The following is a 17,915-nucleotide window of genomic DNA, read 5'->3' as shown; positions in this document are numbered from 1 at the left end:
GCTTATTTCTACTTTTTGGCTAGTGTGGATAGTGCCGTAAATCGCAGAGTTCGAATTTGGCATGGACGTGTGTTTTCAGGTCTCTTGGGCAGAGACCGAGGAGTGGCATTGCTGGATAACATGGTGAACTGTGTTTGACACTTGGAGGAATTGCCAAACTGCTGTCCACAACAGCTGCTACATGTCGTACTCCAACACAGAACCCGAGGCTCCAGTTTCTCCCATCCTCACTGACACTTGTCTGTCGTTGTGACTTCAGCCATCCTAATGGGTCTGTCTTTAATTTTTAAGAGCTTTAAAAAGAAATTTCTTGGAACTCTGTATATTCCTTTTAAAAGTACTGTTGTTTCATGAACATAACATCATTTATCTCTGATCATACTAATATTTTTGAAGTTTTCTTCTCAGTTTTTGTTTACTCCAACTTGCTATGTCTTGTTTTGGTGTCTCTTTCATGTTACAGGCTTCTCTCTGATGTGTGGAAATCCATGGTTGTTCCTATTAAAACTGTTGGCTACTGTGCTGGCTGGAAATGCTGAGTGTGCAGGGTTTCTGGACCCTGAGCTTCATGCAGGTCTGGTGGGTCATTTATTTGAAGGCTGTCTTGTGCCAGTGCTGGTTAGATGTCCTCTGAGAAAGCGCTTTTAGTCTCCCGCTTGGAGGGCAATGGACTGGCTGTGACAGTCTGAGAGCCAGTGGGGACAAGCAGGTGGTCAGGGTCAGGTCAGTATTGTAGGAGGTGCTTTGTCCCTTTGTTTTTGGCACAATATTTGCAGTGTCCCAGGCAGAGGATTCTTCAGACAGCAAAGCTTTTGCTGGATGGTGGCATGGCAGAGAGGTAGGAAGTTGAGGAATTCATGCTTTTAAAAAAGCTTGCAACTAGTTCTCATTTTGGTGTCACCCTGCTCTCTTCCTGTCTCAGAGCACCTGGTGTCACAGATTCCCCCCTTTCCCACCTCTCCTGCTTTCTTGAGCCTAAGTCAGTATTCTCAAATCTGCTTTCCAGTTTCCATTTGTCCTTTATTCTGCTCTCATCTTTGTGGGTTTTGCCTTTGGGGCAAAAGTTCCTTGGCTTTAGTATTAGGTGGCTTTTAGGGAGGGAAGAAAAGCAGTTGCATTATTTACCCTCTGTGCCCAGAAATCTATTGTTATGTGGAATTTATTTTGTACGTGATGATTATTTTTTAATGTGGAAAGCAAAAATATACATTGAACACAAATATGGAATGGTCCACTCATTGCCCTTTTGACTTAGAATGTTCAGAGTCTCTACTATATACTATACCAGAATGATTAAAGATGTAAATATAAAAAATGAAAGCATGAAAGTACTAAAAGAATGTATAGAAGAATCCTTTTATTTTAGCATCTTGGGTGGGATAGAATTTTCTAAATATATCAGGAAACCAAAGTTGTTGTTTTTTAAAAAAACTGACAGATTCAGCTCTGAATATTTAAAGCTTCTGCGTGCCTCTGTGGTTATATTTTAGTGATCAGTTGACATACTGTATGTATGTATTTGTAACTTTTAATGAAATGTTACTTTTGCTCAAATATCTCAGGTATAAGAAAGTGCCACCACACCAGTGGTTAAGGACCACACAGTGTTAAGGAGCTATTAATAAGAGAAAAACTGTGAATGGCAAGAGATTTCTCAGTAATACTCATAAAGAAATTTAAATGGAAAAATAGGCCTTTAAGATTTTTCAAAGCTCATAACTATCACCAATGCAGGAAGCCTATTTGGACTTGATCCTAAGGAAAGATAGAAGGATCTCACAGGAATGGGCAGGGATAGTCATGGGGTTGCTGTTGGAATCAGAAAGAACCTGAATGGCCTTCAGTGGTGAGTTGGTGGAATGAGCACATCCAGATATCCTTTACTTATGCAGGAACAGTTCTGGAAGGAGATACTCAAAGAGGAATACTGATTGGTGGTGGGAATATAAGAAAACAAAGGCTTTTTTTTTTTTTTTTTTTAAGATTTCATTTATATTTTGGAGAGAGAAAGAGGGCACACATGTAGGAGATGGGACTCTGAGCTGACCTCAGAGCCTGACTCAGGCTCAGTCCCATGACCCTGAGATGAGAAACACCAGTCGAAACCAAGAGTTGGGCACTCAAACAACTGAGCCACCCAGGCATCCCAAATTAAGACTTTTTGTTTATGTATTTCAGTGTGTACCCTTTTTTATTTTAACATGTTACATGTATGACTGCAAAGAAGATGCACAGACTACTATATAGGGAAATACTTCTAAAATTCTGTCATTTGGATTATCTAGAAAAAGGTGTTTGGGAATAATCAATGTGAAAAATAAGTTCTTTTGAAGTATTTACTAATGAAATATGGAGATGTTAGGGTAAAAAAATCACTTAAAAAATACCTGTTTTTAAGTCTTAGGAACATCTTGAGCAGTGTAATTAATGATGTTTTGCCTGTTGGATTGATAGCAGTAATTTAAAGCCAGATTTGTAGTTGGTCCCTAAAACATATAGATCTTTATAAAGACCAACTACAAATATATTTTGTATATATATGTATATTATGTATCTTATAGATCTATATATTTAGGTCTCTAAAATATATAGATCTTTATAAAGATCTATATAAAATAGATTTTTCATTGAATTTCTTTTTTTTTTTTTTTTTTTTTTTTTTTTATTTATTTATGATAGTCACAGAGAGAGAGAGAGAGGCAGAGACACAGGCAGAGGGAGAAGCAGGCTCCATGCACTGGGAGCCTGATGTGGGATTCGATCCCGGGTCTCCAGGATCACGCCCTGGGCCAAAGGCAGGCGCCAAACCGCTGCGCCACCCAGGGATCCCTTTTCATTGAATTTCATCCTTATTTTAGTATTCCCATTTGTTCTTCCCATGTTATTTTTATTTTTTGCTCTTTTTATAATTTATGTGACTTTCTGATTGTCTTAAATCCTTTCAGAGACAATTTTGAGTGAGTCATAGACTGAAGATTACTAGTAATTAGTGAACTAAAATAGTGAATATGTATCAGATTTTCACTGATTAATAAGAGCACTCGTCAGAATGTCTGTACACCCCCCTTGCTGTCAGAGAGAGGGTCATCTACCTAAAGAAAGATTCAGAGTTAGAGCATGGGTTCAAGATCACACAGAGTAGGTCAGTGTTTCTATGTAACATAAATAATATCTTTATGTATTTCTGTGTTTACATGAGAGTAAATATGTTCATGTTTTATAGTAAGTCACATATTACAGAAAATGTCATTCATATTACAAAAACAAGTAGCTGACTATAGCTTTTTTTTTCTTTCAGAATTTAAACGAGTATGTTGAAGCACTAATTACCTTGAAGCAGAAAATTATTAATACAGAGTGAGTATGTTTTCATGTGTTTTGTTGAACTTCATGAACCTGATAGACAAGCCAGAGCAGGTGGTGCTGGGTCCCTGGGCCCAGAGAGTTTCCATCCTCCCCGGGGCCTTGGGCTGTGGGTCACAGTGGAGCCCCTTATGGCAAGCCTGAGGAGTAGGAAGTGACTCTGGTAGAGCGGGTCCTCACTGGGGACCCTGGGCTGTGGGTCACGGTGGAGCCTGTTATGGCAAGCCCAAGGGGTGGGTGGTGACTCTGGTGTAGAACGGGTCCTCACCTGGGACCCTGAACTGTGGGTTGTGGTTGAGCCTCTTCCGGCAAGCCCAGGGGATGGGTGGTGACTCTGGTAGAGCAAACATTTTTTTAAAGCTGTTTTCTATCTTTAAAGCCTTCTGAGCTTTGGGACTGGGCCTCAGATTCCTTCACAGTATTTCATAGCCATCGTACGAGCTCTTCTTTTGTGTTTCTAAAGTTCATACATCATTGCAGTGCTTTTAAAGAATTGAAGGTGATACATACATGTGTGTATACATATTTAATTAATTAAACATAATTTGTTGCAGGAAACCTTGGAAGACAGGTGCCTAGCGTATTTTGAAATGTGATTTTAACAGTATTTTCTAGATCAAGAAAGTAATGTCATTCTTTTCTTTGTTGCAGTAATTTATTAACAGAATATCAGAAGAAATGTGATGATATCCTTTTACTATGAGTTTGTAAAGGTACTTGTCTTTAGCTTCTTAAAGAGCTGTAGGAATGTTCAGTTATTGTTAGGAAGGGAGTGTTTCCAGACTCTGAGGAAGGAACCCTCCTGAGCAGTGCAGCGGGCGAGTCTCTTCCTGTGAGTATGTGTTTAATGATGAAGAATGCTGGTTTCTGTTCTAGAATATTCTGTTTTTATCACTGGTTTTGGTTTTTTAGGGCCTCCTGATGTTGTAAGGGGTAGGTCTTTTTCATCTGTACTGAGGATGTGACATATGTTCTGCAGGTTTAGGAATAAAATGAAGCTGAACATGATACTATGAGAATTTTTCGGAATTTCTGTAAGATCTGCAATGTAGGGAATATTCAGAACATAGGAAAAGTGACTTGTTAATTAGCTTTATGATTTGTAGAGAATGGATATATATCTCCTTAATCATAGAGTGATTTTGTATTTATAAGACAAGTTTGGTCAGCATTTGTCCAATAACCATTCAGAGCACCTGTAGTGTAGTTGGCCTTTGCTGAGATATTTTATTGGTAGTGTGAAAACTGTGTGTGTGATTGACTTTTCTGCATTTCCTGGTGAAAACACTGCCCATGAATGAAATCCCCCATGAAAATTAGTTCAGGTGTACTTTTAGGGATTCACTGAAGTGCAGCTTCAGCTTTGGTCTTGGGACAGAGGCTGTTCTCCAACTATGGCAGGAACACGAGGCCTGCTTTGGTAGTATTTCTGGCATTCCCTCAGCTTACCCATGATCACTGATGATTTGTCTGTGTTGGAACCGTTATGTCTAAGTTGCGTGATTAGAGTAATAAAATCAAGGCATAAGGCCTAGATTTGTTTTTAGTACTGAATTTCCACATTTAAAAAAATGTACATCTGTGAAAATCCCCCCTCGTACTTCATCTGTTGAAACTCTGTTTAACCATAAATGTATATTATCACAAGAGTGATATCTTTGATTATGAAAACTGTACAGAAATAGTTGTTAATTAAGTACCTTTAATTATCTAGATAGGAAATAGGCAGTAAATTCCAGTATTAGGAGAATATACTTTTCCTTTTTGGGATAAACTTTTTGAGGTAATTACACATGTAATCTAGTGGGGTAAGTGATTTACTTCTTAAAAATTTATAAAATTATTAGAATAGTTTATTAAAAATTGGTAAACCTTGGGATTCTTCTGGAATACCCATTCTGTGACATAGTAATCTTCTTCAGCCTCACCTACAAGTAAATATTCTTTTAAAAAACAACAACAACAAAACATATGATATTTGCCCCCAGTACGTATTTTTTGTACCTTAGGTGTACAATGGTTTGCTCTTACAACCCAGGGTGCTAATGGTGCAGGCTTAAAAGGCTTTGTTATGTAAGTGGATTTTTTTTTTTGTTTTTATTTTTTTAAGATTTTATTATTTTATTTATTTGAGATTTTATTTATTCATGAGAGACACACAGAGAGAGGCAGAGACATAGGCAGAGGGAGAAGCAGAGAGCCCGATGTAGGGACTCTATTCTGGTTCTCCAGAATCACACTCTAGGTGGAAGGCAGACGCTTAACCACTGAGCCACCCAGGCATCCCAAGATTTTATTACTTTAGAGAGAGAGAGAGTGAGCGCACATAAGCAGGGGCAGAGGGAGAGGAAGAATCTCAGGCTGACTCCCCACTAAGCATGGAGCCCCACCTAAGGCTCTATCCCAGACCCTGACATGACCTGAGCCGAATCAAGAGTCAGATGCTTAATTGATGGAGCCAGGCAGGCCCCTTGATTTGGTACCTTTTTGTGTAATTCTGACTGTTCTGTTATTTCCTTTTTTGGAAGGACAGGTAATTTTATTTCATCAGGTATTTTTGAACCAATCTTTTTTGCAAAGACTGATAACTTAGGGTGAATATAGTCCTTAATGTGGAGAGAAGTCTGTATTCTGACGGGAGGATGGAGGCATGTTGCTATAGACATTTGCCACCTCATGGTATAAGCATAGAAACTTCTAGGAGGTGACACTTAAAGAGATCATTGTTTTGCTGTCCTAGAACATTTCATTGGCATGATGAATTGAGAAATGAAGTTATATTGTGTAAACTGTAAAAGCTAGAGGTCGTCTAGGTTTAATGTTCTCCCTATATTTCTTTTCCCGTTATTCATTGAGCATAGTGGTATATGGTTCTCATAGGTACCTAACTCTTGTTTGCTGGAATTATGCTCTGGACTATTTGAGAAATTCAGGATAGGTTGTTTGGGGATTTTGTTATTTATAGGATCCAAGGTAGTATTCATTTGTTGGATTTTGCTTTGTGTTTATTCTTAGAATTCAGTATTAATCATCGAGGTAATTGAATACCTATTTTAATTTAGACAAGTAGATATTTTGACGTTCGGTACATGTTATGGTAAATTGAGTAACTTAGTGATAGTTTTATCACTATGTTATAAATGGACCTTGGAATATTGTTTTCTAGGAATTGTGATCTTGCATGTATATACGTTGAACAGAGATTATTACAGGTAATTTTAAAGTGAGTTTAATCTTCAGACAAGTATCAGACAAAACTGAGAGTTTTCTTTAACAAGTTTTACAGCTGCAGTTTGCCAGAAGGTAAGCTATCTGTCTTCATAACTGTTTTGGGGGTAGATATTTATCAGGCTAGGTTTTGAAACAGACTCAATCATAGTGCCACTTAGGATTGACTCATTATGTAGAATGTTACTTTGATGGTCATAATAAGAGAAGATTTACATTTTCCTTACTATTAAATTATCCAAATGAATTTCTTACCAAGGTCTTAAATTACAGCCTGGTATTTTCACTACTTTTACTGATGATGTTGCCATTGAAATGAAGCTTACTGTTAATCAAATGATTGTTGTCTATGTGAATTGGACTGTTTAATAATGTGGTTATCTTGTGTATTTTAAACAGTTTAAAGTGGAGTGAAAATTTAGCAGTGTTTCATATTCTGAATACATTCATCCCCTAGAAGAGGGCAAAACATTGTGATAAACTGATCACAAAATTGCCTGTCATTTAATTTGAATAAATGGGGATGAGTTCAACGTTGGAAAAACCTAATTGTTTGGCATATTGTCCTTTCATATATTGTCTATCAGATTGAGAATCTACTTACTTCTCAAGTAGTTTATCATATAGTTTTATTAGAGTAGACTATAATGTCAAAGAATAAAGAGCCGTATGAAGATCATGTTGGTATAAATAGAATGCATTTAAAGAGAAATTCTTTTATTCCTTTTTTTCCAAGTTAGAGAAAATAGAAAAATAGTCAATATATTTATAGATACTTTTGTATAATAATGCTAATGTGTTGTCCATTTTTAGAGAGAATAGTACTCTGCATCACCAAGTGGAACAGATGCTTCAAAAAATTTCTCCTCTGCAGAAATGTCAGGAAGAATTGGGATCTTTAAAAGCAGAGCTAGAAGAGAAGAAGGTACCTATAGGAATTTTCTTACAAAGGTTTATCTTCCATAAATTAAGATCTGCTATTCACTGTCATTGGCATGAGGGAGTATTTTCTGTCTTACAGAGGAAACAAGGGATACTCAAAAATTGTTAAGTATATTCCTCTATTTAGAGACACTGAACTAGTTGGTTAATGGCTTGATCCTCACAGTAATGACTAGCTCTGTGATGCTGTGTGGGCTGCCTCTGCGTTCTTTGAGGTTCTGCAGAGGAACCTTCTAGCTGTGAATCTTTAGCACTCTGTGTGTCCTGTGTTGTTTGCCTTTTCTTATTGGTCTTGCTTTCAGTGTAAAATAACCTGCAAAAATTTAAACTTAAAGATAGATCATGTTTTCTGTTTCAAAATCAGGTTGCAGTAAAACAGTTTTTAAAAATGCTATAAACTTGTTTTTCAGTAAAACTTTGGTTTAAGTCTTCAGGGTTCTTAGGAGAGAATTCATGGCTTTTACAGATAACGTACATCAGAGGCCAGTAAAAGTTGGCTTGCCTGCCACGTGTCCTGTCCAGGCTGGAACAGTGCCTGCTTCTCAGCATGTTCTCTGAACTCTTTTCACAATGCGGCGTAGCCTGTCCGTCGTGGACTTGTGCTCTTGTAGGAATGCCACGCACCCATTGCGGGTCTTATATACTTCAGCAGTGATTGGTGTTCCTACCTCTTTTTATTTATTTATTTTTTTTTGTGTTCCTACTTCTGTTGGAAGTCTCCATTATATATTGAACTACTCGAAGAAGGTTAAACAGAAACAACCGCAACATCGAATTTTGTCTGCCTCTAATATATAACAATCTTGGCAGCTGTATCTGAGAGGAAGTGTGAGCACTAGAGTCAGAACCCAAAGAGAAATGCTCATTCTGTGACTTCAGAAAGATAAGTCAGCTTGTGGATCCTCAGACCCCCTCATCTGTGAAAGGGGGCCATAAAATCCATCTCCAAGCTATACGATCTTGCACACATTGTAATAGGATACAGCACTCAGCAACAGCTTCTTTCCCATTCCATGGTGGCCGTCAGGATGTGTATGCTGAGTGGTGGTAGCACATTTTCCCAGTTATTACGTACGATGATCTGCTTTATATTTTTTTGTAGTAGTAATGATAGCTTATATTTATTGAGCTCTAAAATTTTTTTAGATTTTGTTGAATTTTAACTGATTGGGGCAAAAATACTGGCTGTTTATTCTTAGAAAGATTTGGAGTTGCCCTAAAATTAATATGTTTTAATTTGCATAGCTTCGTTTGATGAGATTAATCATATTACATCTGTTAGGGATCTGGTTATCTCTGTTCAAACGTTCAAAGAAGATTCTTTGGTTTCCTGCCGAATATGTGTATTCATTTGGTTGATTTCTTAGGGTTAAGTGGTAGTAATTTCACTTATCAAGGTCAAAGTAAGTTCTTACTGATGGTCAGTGATTTTCAAATTGACAATAGATATCTTTTTCTTAGAGTTCTCTGAAGTTGTACCAAGATACTCACCAGGAATATGCACGTGTAAAAGAAGAATGCTTGAAAACTGATGCTCAGTAAGTTCTAAAATGATTATGGACATACGATTTTCATTTCTGAAAATGGCTGGTCCTTAAATCAGTGCTGTCTCTCTCCTCTCTGTCTTTAGGTTGTGGGCTATAACTAACTATGATCTTTTTTTTTTAAAGATTTTATTTATTTATTCATGAGAGACATGGAGAGAGAGAGGCAGAGACACAGGCAGAGGGAGAAGCAGGCTCCATGCAGGGAGTCCAACATGGGACTCGATCCTGGGTCTCCAGGATCACACCCTGGACTGAAGGCGGCGTTAAACCACTGAGCCACCCGGGCTGCCCTAACTATGATCTTAAACTAGTTAGTCACTCAATATTTAATCTCTAGGTCTGTAAAATGGAAATTATACCTCCCCCGAGGGATTATAAAGAAAATGGATAAGTCTCGATATGCTAAATTGCTGCACGAAGAAAGAATTCCATAAAAGTGTTTGTACATGTGCATGCACACACTTGTCTCTGTGTGTTTTCAAACATGATTGTCAGCTCCTTCCTCTGTACTAGGACTTTAACAGGTCTCCTGTGGAATGAATGTCTTTGTCACCATTAATAAAAAGAGCCGTTTGAAAACATCCAGGAGATTATAGTCCTATGATTCATAGAGCTTGTGAGCTACACACACAGTAACCTAATGTAGGCATGATGTAGTGGTACCTCAGAGGCTTTTTCTCAGTTACTTACCTTCTCTGACCCAGAAATCTATCTGGAAACTGGTGCAGCTTTCCGGCCTCTGCCTCCATTCCATTCCATAAAATGGAATTGTGAGCAGTACCACCATGCCATGCTCCCAAAAGTAACATTGCTGACACAGATGGTGGACTGGTTCTGGGAGACCCCCTGGATACTCAGCTTGGCCTAGAGATGAGGCTTCTGTGGCTCAGGGAGACTCCCAGATATGACATGCCAGAAAAATACAGATTTCTTTCTAGAAATACTACATACTGAATGGTGTATATATAAATTTGTTATATAAGTTTTTGTTATATAAATTTTATATAAATTTTACTAATTAAGATGTATCACAGATTGTTACATATATGTGTGTGTTTATATATATATATATATTTTAACTTTTTTAATTTATAAATTGTCTTATTAGGAAGAAGAAATTAGAAGCCAAGGTGAAAAAGTTGGAAGGTAATTGGCACTATTGTTGTCGAGCTAATGGAAGTCATTGGTCTTCACATAGATCATTGGTAACTACAGTGTCATAGGGCTTATTGGTAGCTGAGTCATTGTATTTTCGAGGGTGCACCCTGAATGACCTTGCTAAGGTCATCTTTAGGGAGGAGTTTGAGTACTCGGCTCAGTTCCTGGATAGGAATATGGGAAGGGCATGTGGCAAGTGGTTGAAATGTTGCACACTCAAAATAATTGTAGTCCATATTTTTACCTTAAGAAGTAGCAGTCAGTAAAAGGATTTAATTTTGAAAATTGGATATTATGGGGCATTCTCATTTTTTCCTAGAATAGTGGTTAATAGTAAGAAAAGTTACCATTTTTAGTACCAGAAAACTTGATATTTTTAGATAGTGATGACACATCCATGGAAAGGTGGTGAGAAATTGCCTGCATTGAGGATGACCCCTGTGTCCCTGACCCTCCCCACCCCACTGTTTGAATATGGGCCTCTGGTCTGCACTGAATAAGCAGAGAACAGTGAGACCACAACAAGATCAGGTATGTCCTCATGTGACAGCTGATAGCCCTCCTGGGAATGGATCTCATGGTCATTTCTTGGGTTTTTTTTTTTTTTCCCCCTTTTCATTGGGTATTGGGGCATGGAAATAACCAAGACTGGGGAGAGACCATGGGGCTTTGCTGGTGCCGTCTGTGCTGCACATCCATCCTTTCATTCCCGCGGGGGCTGCAGTGGGCCTCTTCCCTGCCACATCTTACTGAGCCTGCTCTTGGCTTTCTCACCATGCTGATGGTGCTCTGCTGCAGACCACGGTTCACTTTTCATTTAGAGTGTAAAATAAGAATTCAAATTTAGTTGGATCGGGCATATAAAAGAGAATTTGATGAAAATACTTTCACCCATGACTTTACCTAGATTGAGCCCAGGTTTTTAGATTTAAACTCTGTAAATATTTTCACTTTTTCCTCTGAGTTGGTTTTTGCACAAACACTGACAATATGGCAGTAAATATGACCTGAATCTGTTCTTGAATTTTTAAGTATGGCTTTCTCTTGCTGGTGTGTGGAGAAGTGTCTATCTAAGGAAATGTTTTAGAGAGATCTGAGATGCCTGTGCACTTCGGCCTATATGTAGCTTTTAGAACAGATTTCCTCTGAAGAGAAGTGTGGCCTTTATTTCCCATGTGGCAAACATTTTTTTCCCTAGTGAGTGATGTGCCATAACAACCAGGTAAAGAAATACTCAAGCTCATGAGAGGAGTCAGGAAAGGATCGTTACTATGGTGTTTTATGGGATTTTAGTTTTCATGGCAGTTGTGTGTGAACATACTTGGGTAAAGTCAGTGCTGGTTAGATTCTTAATAATATATTCGGACTTTGTGCTTCAGAACCAAAAACCAGACTGAAGAATTTACTGAAAATCCGGGAAGAGCTATGACAACACCTTATTTTTTTTTTTTAAAGATTTTATTTATTTATTCATGAGAGACACACAGAGAGAGAGAGAGGCAGAGACATAGGCAGAGGGAGGAGCAGGCTCCACGCAGGGAGCCTGATGTGGGACTTGATCCTGGGACCGGACCCCAGGATCATGCCCTGGGCCAAAGGCAGGCACTAAATCACTAAGCCACCCAGGCATCCCAATGACAGTACCTTTAAAGTAGATTTAGAACCAAGGTATTAGCAGCTAGAATCATTAGCTTGTGGAAGGGAATTCCAGGAAGAGGTAACAGTATTATCAACATGGAGAAGATTGTCCCTCCTCCCCAGTACAGAGGATGGTATTCACTATATTCCGAGTTCTGAAATCTCTGAAACGTGAACACTGCTTATTGCTGAAGAGCAAGGGGGAGCTGTGCCCCTCCTTTTCGAAAGTTCATGCGTGTTGGGTTCTGGCCTGACCAGAGGGCGTAGGCTGCCCTACGCAGGGATTGCAAAGGCATCTTGGATCCTCTGCCAAGTCTGTGGTTTTATAGATAACAGTTTAAACAAAGTGTTCCTGCATTTGTCCCTGACTGAGGAAGTATTGAAGGAACAGTAACTTTTTACAAGATTTGTTTCAAAGTTTTATGAAATGAGAAAACTCTCCTTAGATGATTTATGGAGTATTTCATTCATGGTAACTAAAGTTGGTAAATTGTTGTCTTTCTTCACTGTGCTCTTTAAAGAGGCTGCTGTCAAGCAAACACAGGACTTCAAGCAGCTGAGGAATGAAAAGAAAATACTTGAAAAGGAATTTAAGAAGACCCAGGTAATAGATAATAGTGTCCACCCAGGTGACGCTCCTGGCCCCCTTGGGGCTTTTGGCATCCTCCTCAGGCAGGAGTCAGGAACGGGGCCACCTGGTGACAGTGGTCTGCGCCACCGCTGGGCTGCCCCCCCTTACTGTGTATGGGGCATCTGTCCTCCCTGCCCCTTACAAATACCATCAGCACTTTGTTTCCACAGGAACGACTCGACGAATTTTCTAAACAGAAAAATGAAAAGGGTGAGTATTCACTTACTGGTTACTTAAAAATTCTGTTTTGACATGTAATATTCTTTATTAACTGTTTTTCCCATGTTTTAGAGTTGAGACATATTGGAACACAAATTTCAAGTGATTCCTACGGAAGCATAGATAAAAGTGAGTATATCACAGATTCTTTTTTAATTTCTGTGCATTGCTTTCAGGGGCTTGGGAAGTTGTCGCTCTTACCTGTAATTGCAGAAGTTCTAGGGTTTAGCAGATGTTTGTGTTGGAGAAGTCCTATCCCATTTTATGTCTTTGTCAGATCTATTGTATGTGTTCTCTGATCAGATAATCCAGTGAATGAAAGCATTGAAAAGCAGTATTGTTTGGGAAAGGAAGACTAGCCTGTGGTATAATTTCCATACTTTAAGATAAATAAGTATAGTTTTTTATTAGATTACAATTTGCCAAATTAATCTGTAAAATTTCTTAGGTGTGAAATATATAAAAATTATTAAGGTCAGGCAGGAAAGCTGGAGTCAAGACCCTATAGTGTATTTTTGGACAGAAGAATTTAGGGACGGCTAAGCGTTATAAGGGATAATAAGACAGTAGTCTTGGAGCAAGGGTAATCACAGACATTTCAGTATTCATTTTATCAGCAGAGTGTTATCATAGGTAAGGAGATATAACACCGGATGCCGAGAAATTGAAGTTTTTCCTGTAATATTTCTCTTTATTAGTTGTGTGATCCTTGACCGTTTACTTCTCTGTGTTTTGTTCTTCATTCTTAAAAAGAATATTATGGATTTCTGCTCTACTTATATCTCACACTTTCCTGGTAGAGATGGAATTAAAATGATAAATAAGTAAATAATGATATTTTCATGTCACTGATGTATTATTTCTCCTCTAAATGGAGACTACTAAAACCACTTGCGTCCTTCCCACAAGAATATAGTGTCTTTTCAGAAGCTTCCTTTACCTTGTCTCTTCATCCTTTACTTTGGTTTTTAATTGAGCACAAGATCACTATTCCCTGGGTTCAGGGCTTTAATAGTTACCACCTTTCCCTTGCCTGGGACTGTGGCTACCACATAGTTACATGTGCTTCAGCACTCTTCTCAGTCGCCCGTGTGTAGAGCCAGGCTCTGAGTTGTAGGTAGCTGCCCAGAGGAGTGGAGGGCTCACCCAGCCTGGCTCTCCCAGCCATAGTCAGCTGCTGCTTTCATCATCTTCTCTTTTGGACTGATGGATTTGTTTTAGGATTTGACTGTTCTCAAACCATACTATTTAAAACTGAACCCTCCCACCACGTCCCCATGGTTGCTCTCTATCCTGGCATTCTGTTTTATCTACCCTTAGCGTGGGTGGATAGTGTCTCCCATACATTTAACTTCTTCCAGATAAGGGTGTGAAGTCTTTGGGAACTTATTTTTTTTTTTTAAGATAGATGATAGATAGATAGATAGATAGATAGATAGATAGATAGATAGATAGATAGATAGATTTATTTATTTATTTATTTATTTATTTATTTATTTATTTATTTATTTATTTATTTATTTATGAGAGAGAGAGGCAGAGACACAGGCAGAGGGAAAAGCAGGCTCCATGCCAAGAGCCCGATGTGGGACTCGATCCCGGGACTCCAGGATCAAGCCCTGTGCCAAAGGCAGGCGCTAAACCGCTGAGCCACCTAGGGATCCCCTGGGAACTTGTTAATTATTCACCTGTGGTCCTTGGGGGATTTAATTCCTAATGCCTAGATATATCTTTAACACTTTTCTCTCATGATACAGGTGACCCTTTAGCAGCACTGGTTTGAACTGCACGCAAATCCACTTCTATATGGGTTTTTTTTTGTTTGTTTTTATAAATACAGTGTGCAGTACTGTGAATGTATCTTCCTTATCGTTTTTTAACAACATTTCCTTTCTTCTAGCTTACTTCGTTGTAAGAATATAATATATGATGCATATAGTATATAAGATATTATTGCCTATCAGGAGAGCTTCTGGTTCACACTGGGCTGTTAGTAACTAGGTTTTAAGGGAGTCGCAGTTGCATTTAGATTTTCAGTGGTGCAGGGCATCAGTGCCCTTGACCCCATGTTCAAAGCTCATGTGTACTTCTGAAAGAAATTAACAAGTTAGAAAGTGTGCTGGGTTTACTGCACTTTTTCAAAAGGCCACCTGAATGACACACTTGCCTTTCCTTCTAAATTCCATGAGAGATGACAGTAAATAAAAGAAATATTCTCCTTTAGAGTTAAAAAGTTTACTGTCAGTGGAAGAACATGTAAAGCAGTTGGAATCAGTTGGTGATGAAACCTACAATTACAGAGAAAATAGCAGGCCTCAGAAAGCAAGTTTGATTGTAGAAGGCCTACATTTTTTTCAAATCAAAGGCATAGGGAGTGGGAGATGGAGCAGGACATTTGTGGTTTGCCAGGTATCGGATTCGGAGTGAAGAATGTGTAGCCTTCAGAAACAGCTTATGGCATTTGTCCACATGTTGTGGCCCAAAATTTAGTCCTGTGAAGTATCATTTACAACATAGGAGGCACTGAATGAGCGTGGATATAAGAAAATCAGAAAATTGGGTAGTTACGGCTGCTTTGAAAGATAGCCACTCCTGTTTGAAGAAAATGAGATGCTACATTCTCTGTGTAAATCCTCAAAACTGCCTCACTCTGCATCCCTATAGGCAGGGTCCTATAGGTCCATGAAATGAGAACCTTCATTTATTGTCAGAGGAATGTAGGGTAAAGAAGTATACATGGCTCTCAAAGGTGTCCTGCTTCAACTTTTTGTTGAAAACTGAGAAGCAGCAGCCATGAGAAAGAAAGGCACCAGCTCAAGGAGAAAAACCCTGAGGAAATGGTATTAAATCATGAATGGGACGGAAGAAAGTGCTAAGAATAGAGTTAGTGTCCTTAGAGCATCAGCTCCTGCTATGAAATTGACCCAGTGGGGTTCTCAAGTATGAAAAACAAAATCGTAGATGTCACGGTGATCACCCATCAGGATCACCCTTAGGACAGAGTCCTAAGAAGAGAAGATCAGCAAGAAATGTGTAAAGGACACTTCTCAGAGCAGGGCACACACATAATATTTATATTAGAAAGGCCTTTCAGGTGTTGAACATAGTTTTTGTGTACAATCTTCATTTCTGGCATGTTAGTAGGAAGCATTTTTAAAATTAAATGAAGTGGAAAGATTGTAGAGAGATGGATAGAGAAATTTTGAGCAAATGCTAACTTGAAAGCGGTAACTAGGCAAAAAGTAATGCAAGCCTAGAAGTGAATTTACATGAATTAAAAAGGAAATATTCAGGTTGATTAAAGGTACGATTCACTATAAAGATGCTACTATCATAGACATAAAGCATGAAACTGTCAGGTAAAATGCCTAGAAATTCTAGAATAGTCCTATTGTTTCCATGAGAGACTTTAGTATGTTTCTTAAAGGCCGCGATTTATAAAAGCAGATAAAATAGGTAGAATTAGATTTGTGATTTCAGGATTGATGATTTACATCTAACTCTTTGAAATCATAAACCTAGAATTCTCTAAAATACTTTCAGACATATATGAAAGCTGCCTCTCTACTAGACAACAGAAACTCCAGCCTAATACATTATTAATATTCTGATATTTAATAAGATATTAATAAGATTGTCTTCTCCCCTTTCCCCAAAACTTCACAATTTTCCAAACCCGTCTGGTAAGTGATCATGCATTAACACAAACCAACTCCTCTTGGATAGCAGAGAACATAAAAACTGAAATAATATACCGTAGGGCAGTATTGAAATCTCTGAGATTCTGAGAGTATGGAATTCATAAGCATGAATGGTCTTATGTGATTATTTTAGAAAGGGAGAACTATAGAAATGGAATGCCAGGAAAGTAGGAAAATGCAACAGAAACTGGGGAAGAGTGGAAAGAATGGGTTGATGAAGAAGAAAATCTAAGTTAATGAAATAGACAAAGCAGTTGATCTTGGCCCATTAAAACAAACAGCGGGATCTTTGCAGGGCTGTTGCGACCGACAGCCTTTCAGTAAGTCTGATCAAGAAAGAAGGAACAGAAGCACAGAAGCACCATGACTGAGGAAGCTTAGGGAAAAGCCGCAGTGCGAGAATTTCCGAATTCACATGTTCAGATCTGATCATGTTTGTGAAATGGACCATTTTCAAGGAAAACATGCTCAGACTGGCTTGGGGTAGTTGTTGGAATCCTGAACATTAAAGTAACACAGAAGAAATTTTAATAAAGATCTAACACCATATAAGATCTGAAGGACTTACACATGAGTTCTGTAAGGGCTGTGGTGAATAAAACTAAAGTCTTTATTGTTATTTTGTCTTAGAACAATTCCATGTCATTGTCTCAAGTGCAAGTGGCCCCAGAGCCAGCTAAATGTGACACATGCACACCCTCAGGACTCAGAGCGCTGTCACTTAGGAATATATAGTTGCAAAGGTACCAAATGGAATTTGGAAAACTCTGTTTTGTAGTAATAGAGAACACAGACACATTATGATGTAGGGATTTAGCTCACGAAAACCACAACCGCTGGTTAAGAGAAAAACGTGATCATCTCAATTCAGCACCAGTGCCTCATAAAAAACAAAATATTGGGTGAGGTAATAGAAAAACACGTTTATTTATTTATTTCACATTTTGAAATTGAGAAAGGTGAAAGCTGAAAAGCCTAGTCATGACTCAGAAGCAGGCACACATGCTTTTTGTTCCCTCCATTCTGTATGCGCTGGGAGCCCTACGCAGTACAGCAGAGCCAACACAAAATAGCAGGAGCTGTAAATACTGATAAGGAAGAGTCAAAATTGTCCAGTTTCAAATGATGAGACTGTCTTTGTAGACTCAACTGGAATATAGGTACAGGAGTTTGGTAGAGTGGTGTTACATACTGTGAGTACACCCAGTGTGCCATCATTAACCTATCAGAATAAGGTCTGGGTGAGAACAGCCCATTAGGTGACAGAGCCATCATGTCTAGGCAGAGAAAAAAGCTACAAGCAGTGTGCTGGGCCTCTGTGAGGAAGCCTGTAAAGCTCCTGAAGAGCATGAAAGACCAGAACATGTAAATGAACACTGTTCCTGGATCAGAGGCTCGTAGTGTAAAAGATGGGAGTTTCCCCCACATATATTTATGGAGTTCAGTCTTACTCAAATCCTGCCGGTGTTTTATACAGGAAAGGACAAG

General features: G+C 38.6%; 1 protein-coding gene across 2 annotated transcripts in view; it reads left to right on the top strand.

The window, feature by feature from the left end:
* ICE1 (interactor of little elongation complex ELL subunit 1) overlaps window positions 1-17,915 on the top strand; it is a 58,606-nt gene that overhangs the window by 9,658 nt on the left and 31,033 nt on the right. Inside the window, exons 2-10 of one of the 2 annotated variants that reach the window (XM_072807377.1) lie at window positions 3,299-3,357; window positions 4,015-4,049; window positions 6,648-6,666; window positions 7,405-7,516; window positions 8,995-9,071; window positions 10,189-10,226; window positions 12,398-12,480; window positions 12,678-12,717; window positions 12,799-12,855. In XM_072807377.1, coding sequence (XP_072663478.1) covers window positions 3,299-3,357; window positions 4,015-4,049; window positions 6,648-6,666; window positions 7,405-7,516; window positions 8,995-9,071; window positions 10,189-10,226; window positions 12,398-12,480; window positions 12,678-12,717; window positions 12,799-12,855 — 520 coding nt within the window. Of the gene's footprint in view, window positions 1-3,298; window positions 3,358-4,014; window positions 4,050-6,552; window positions 6,667-7,404; window positions 7,517-8,994; window positions 9,072-10,188; window positions 10,227-12,397; window positions 12,481-12,677; window positions 12,718-12,798; window positions 12,856-17,915 lie in introns of those variants that run through there. The other variant, XM_072807376.1, reaches the window with a different exon arrangement.

The sequence above is a fragment of the Canis lupus genome, chromosome 31 (genome assembly GCF_048164855.1).
Source record: "Canis lupus baileyi chromosome 31, mCanLup2.hap1, whole genome shotgun sequence".
NCBI lineage: Eukaryota > Metazoa > Chordata > Mammalia > Carnivora > Canidae > Canis > Canis lupus.
Note: the sequence above shows the minus strand (reverse complement) of the source record. Positions and strands in the feature narration are given on the sequence as shown.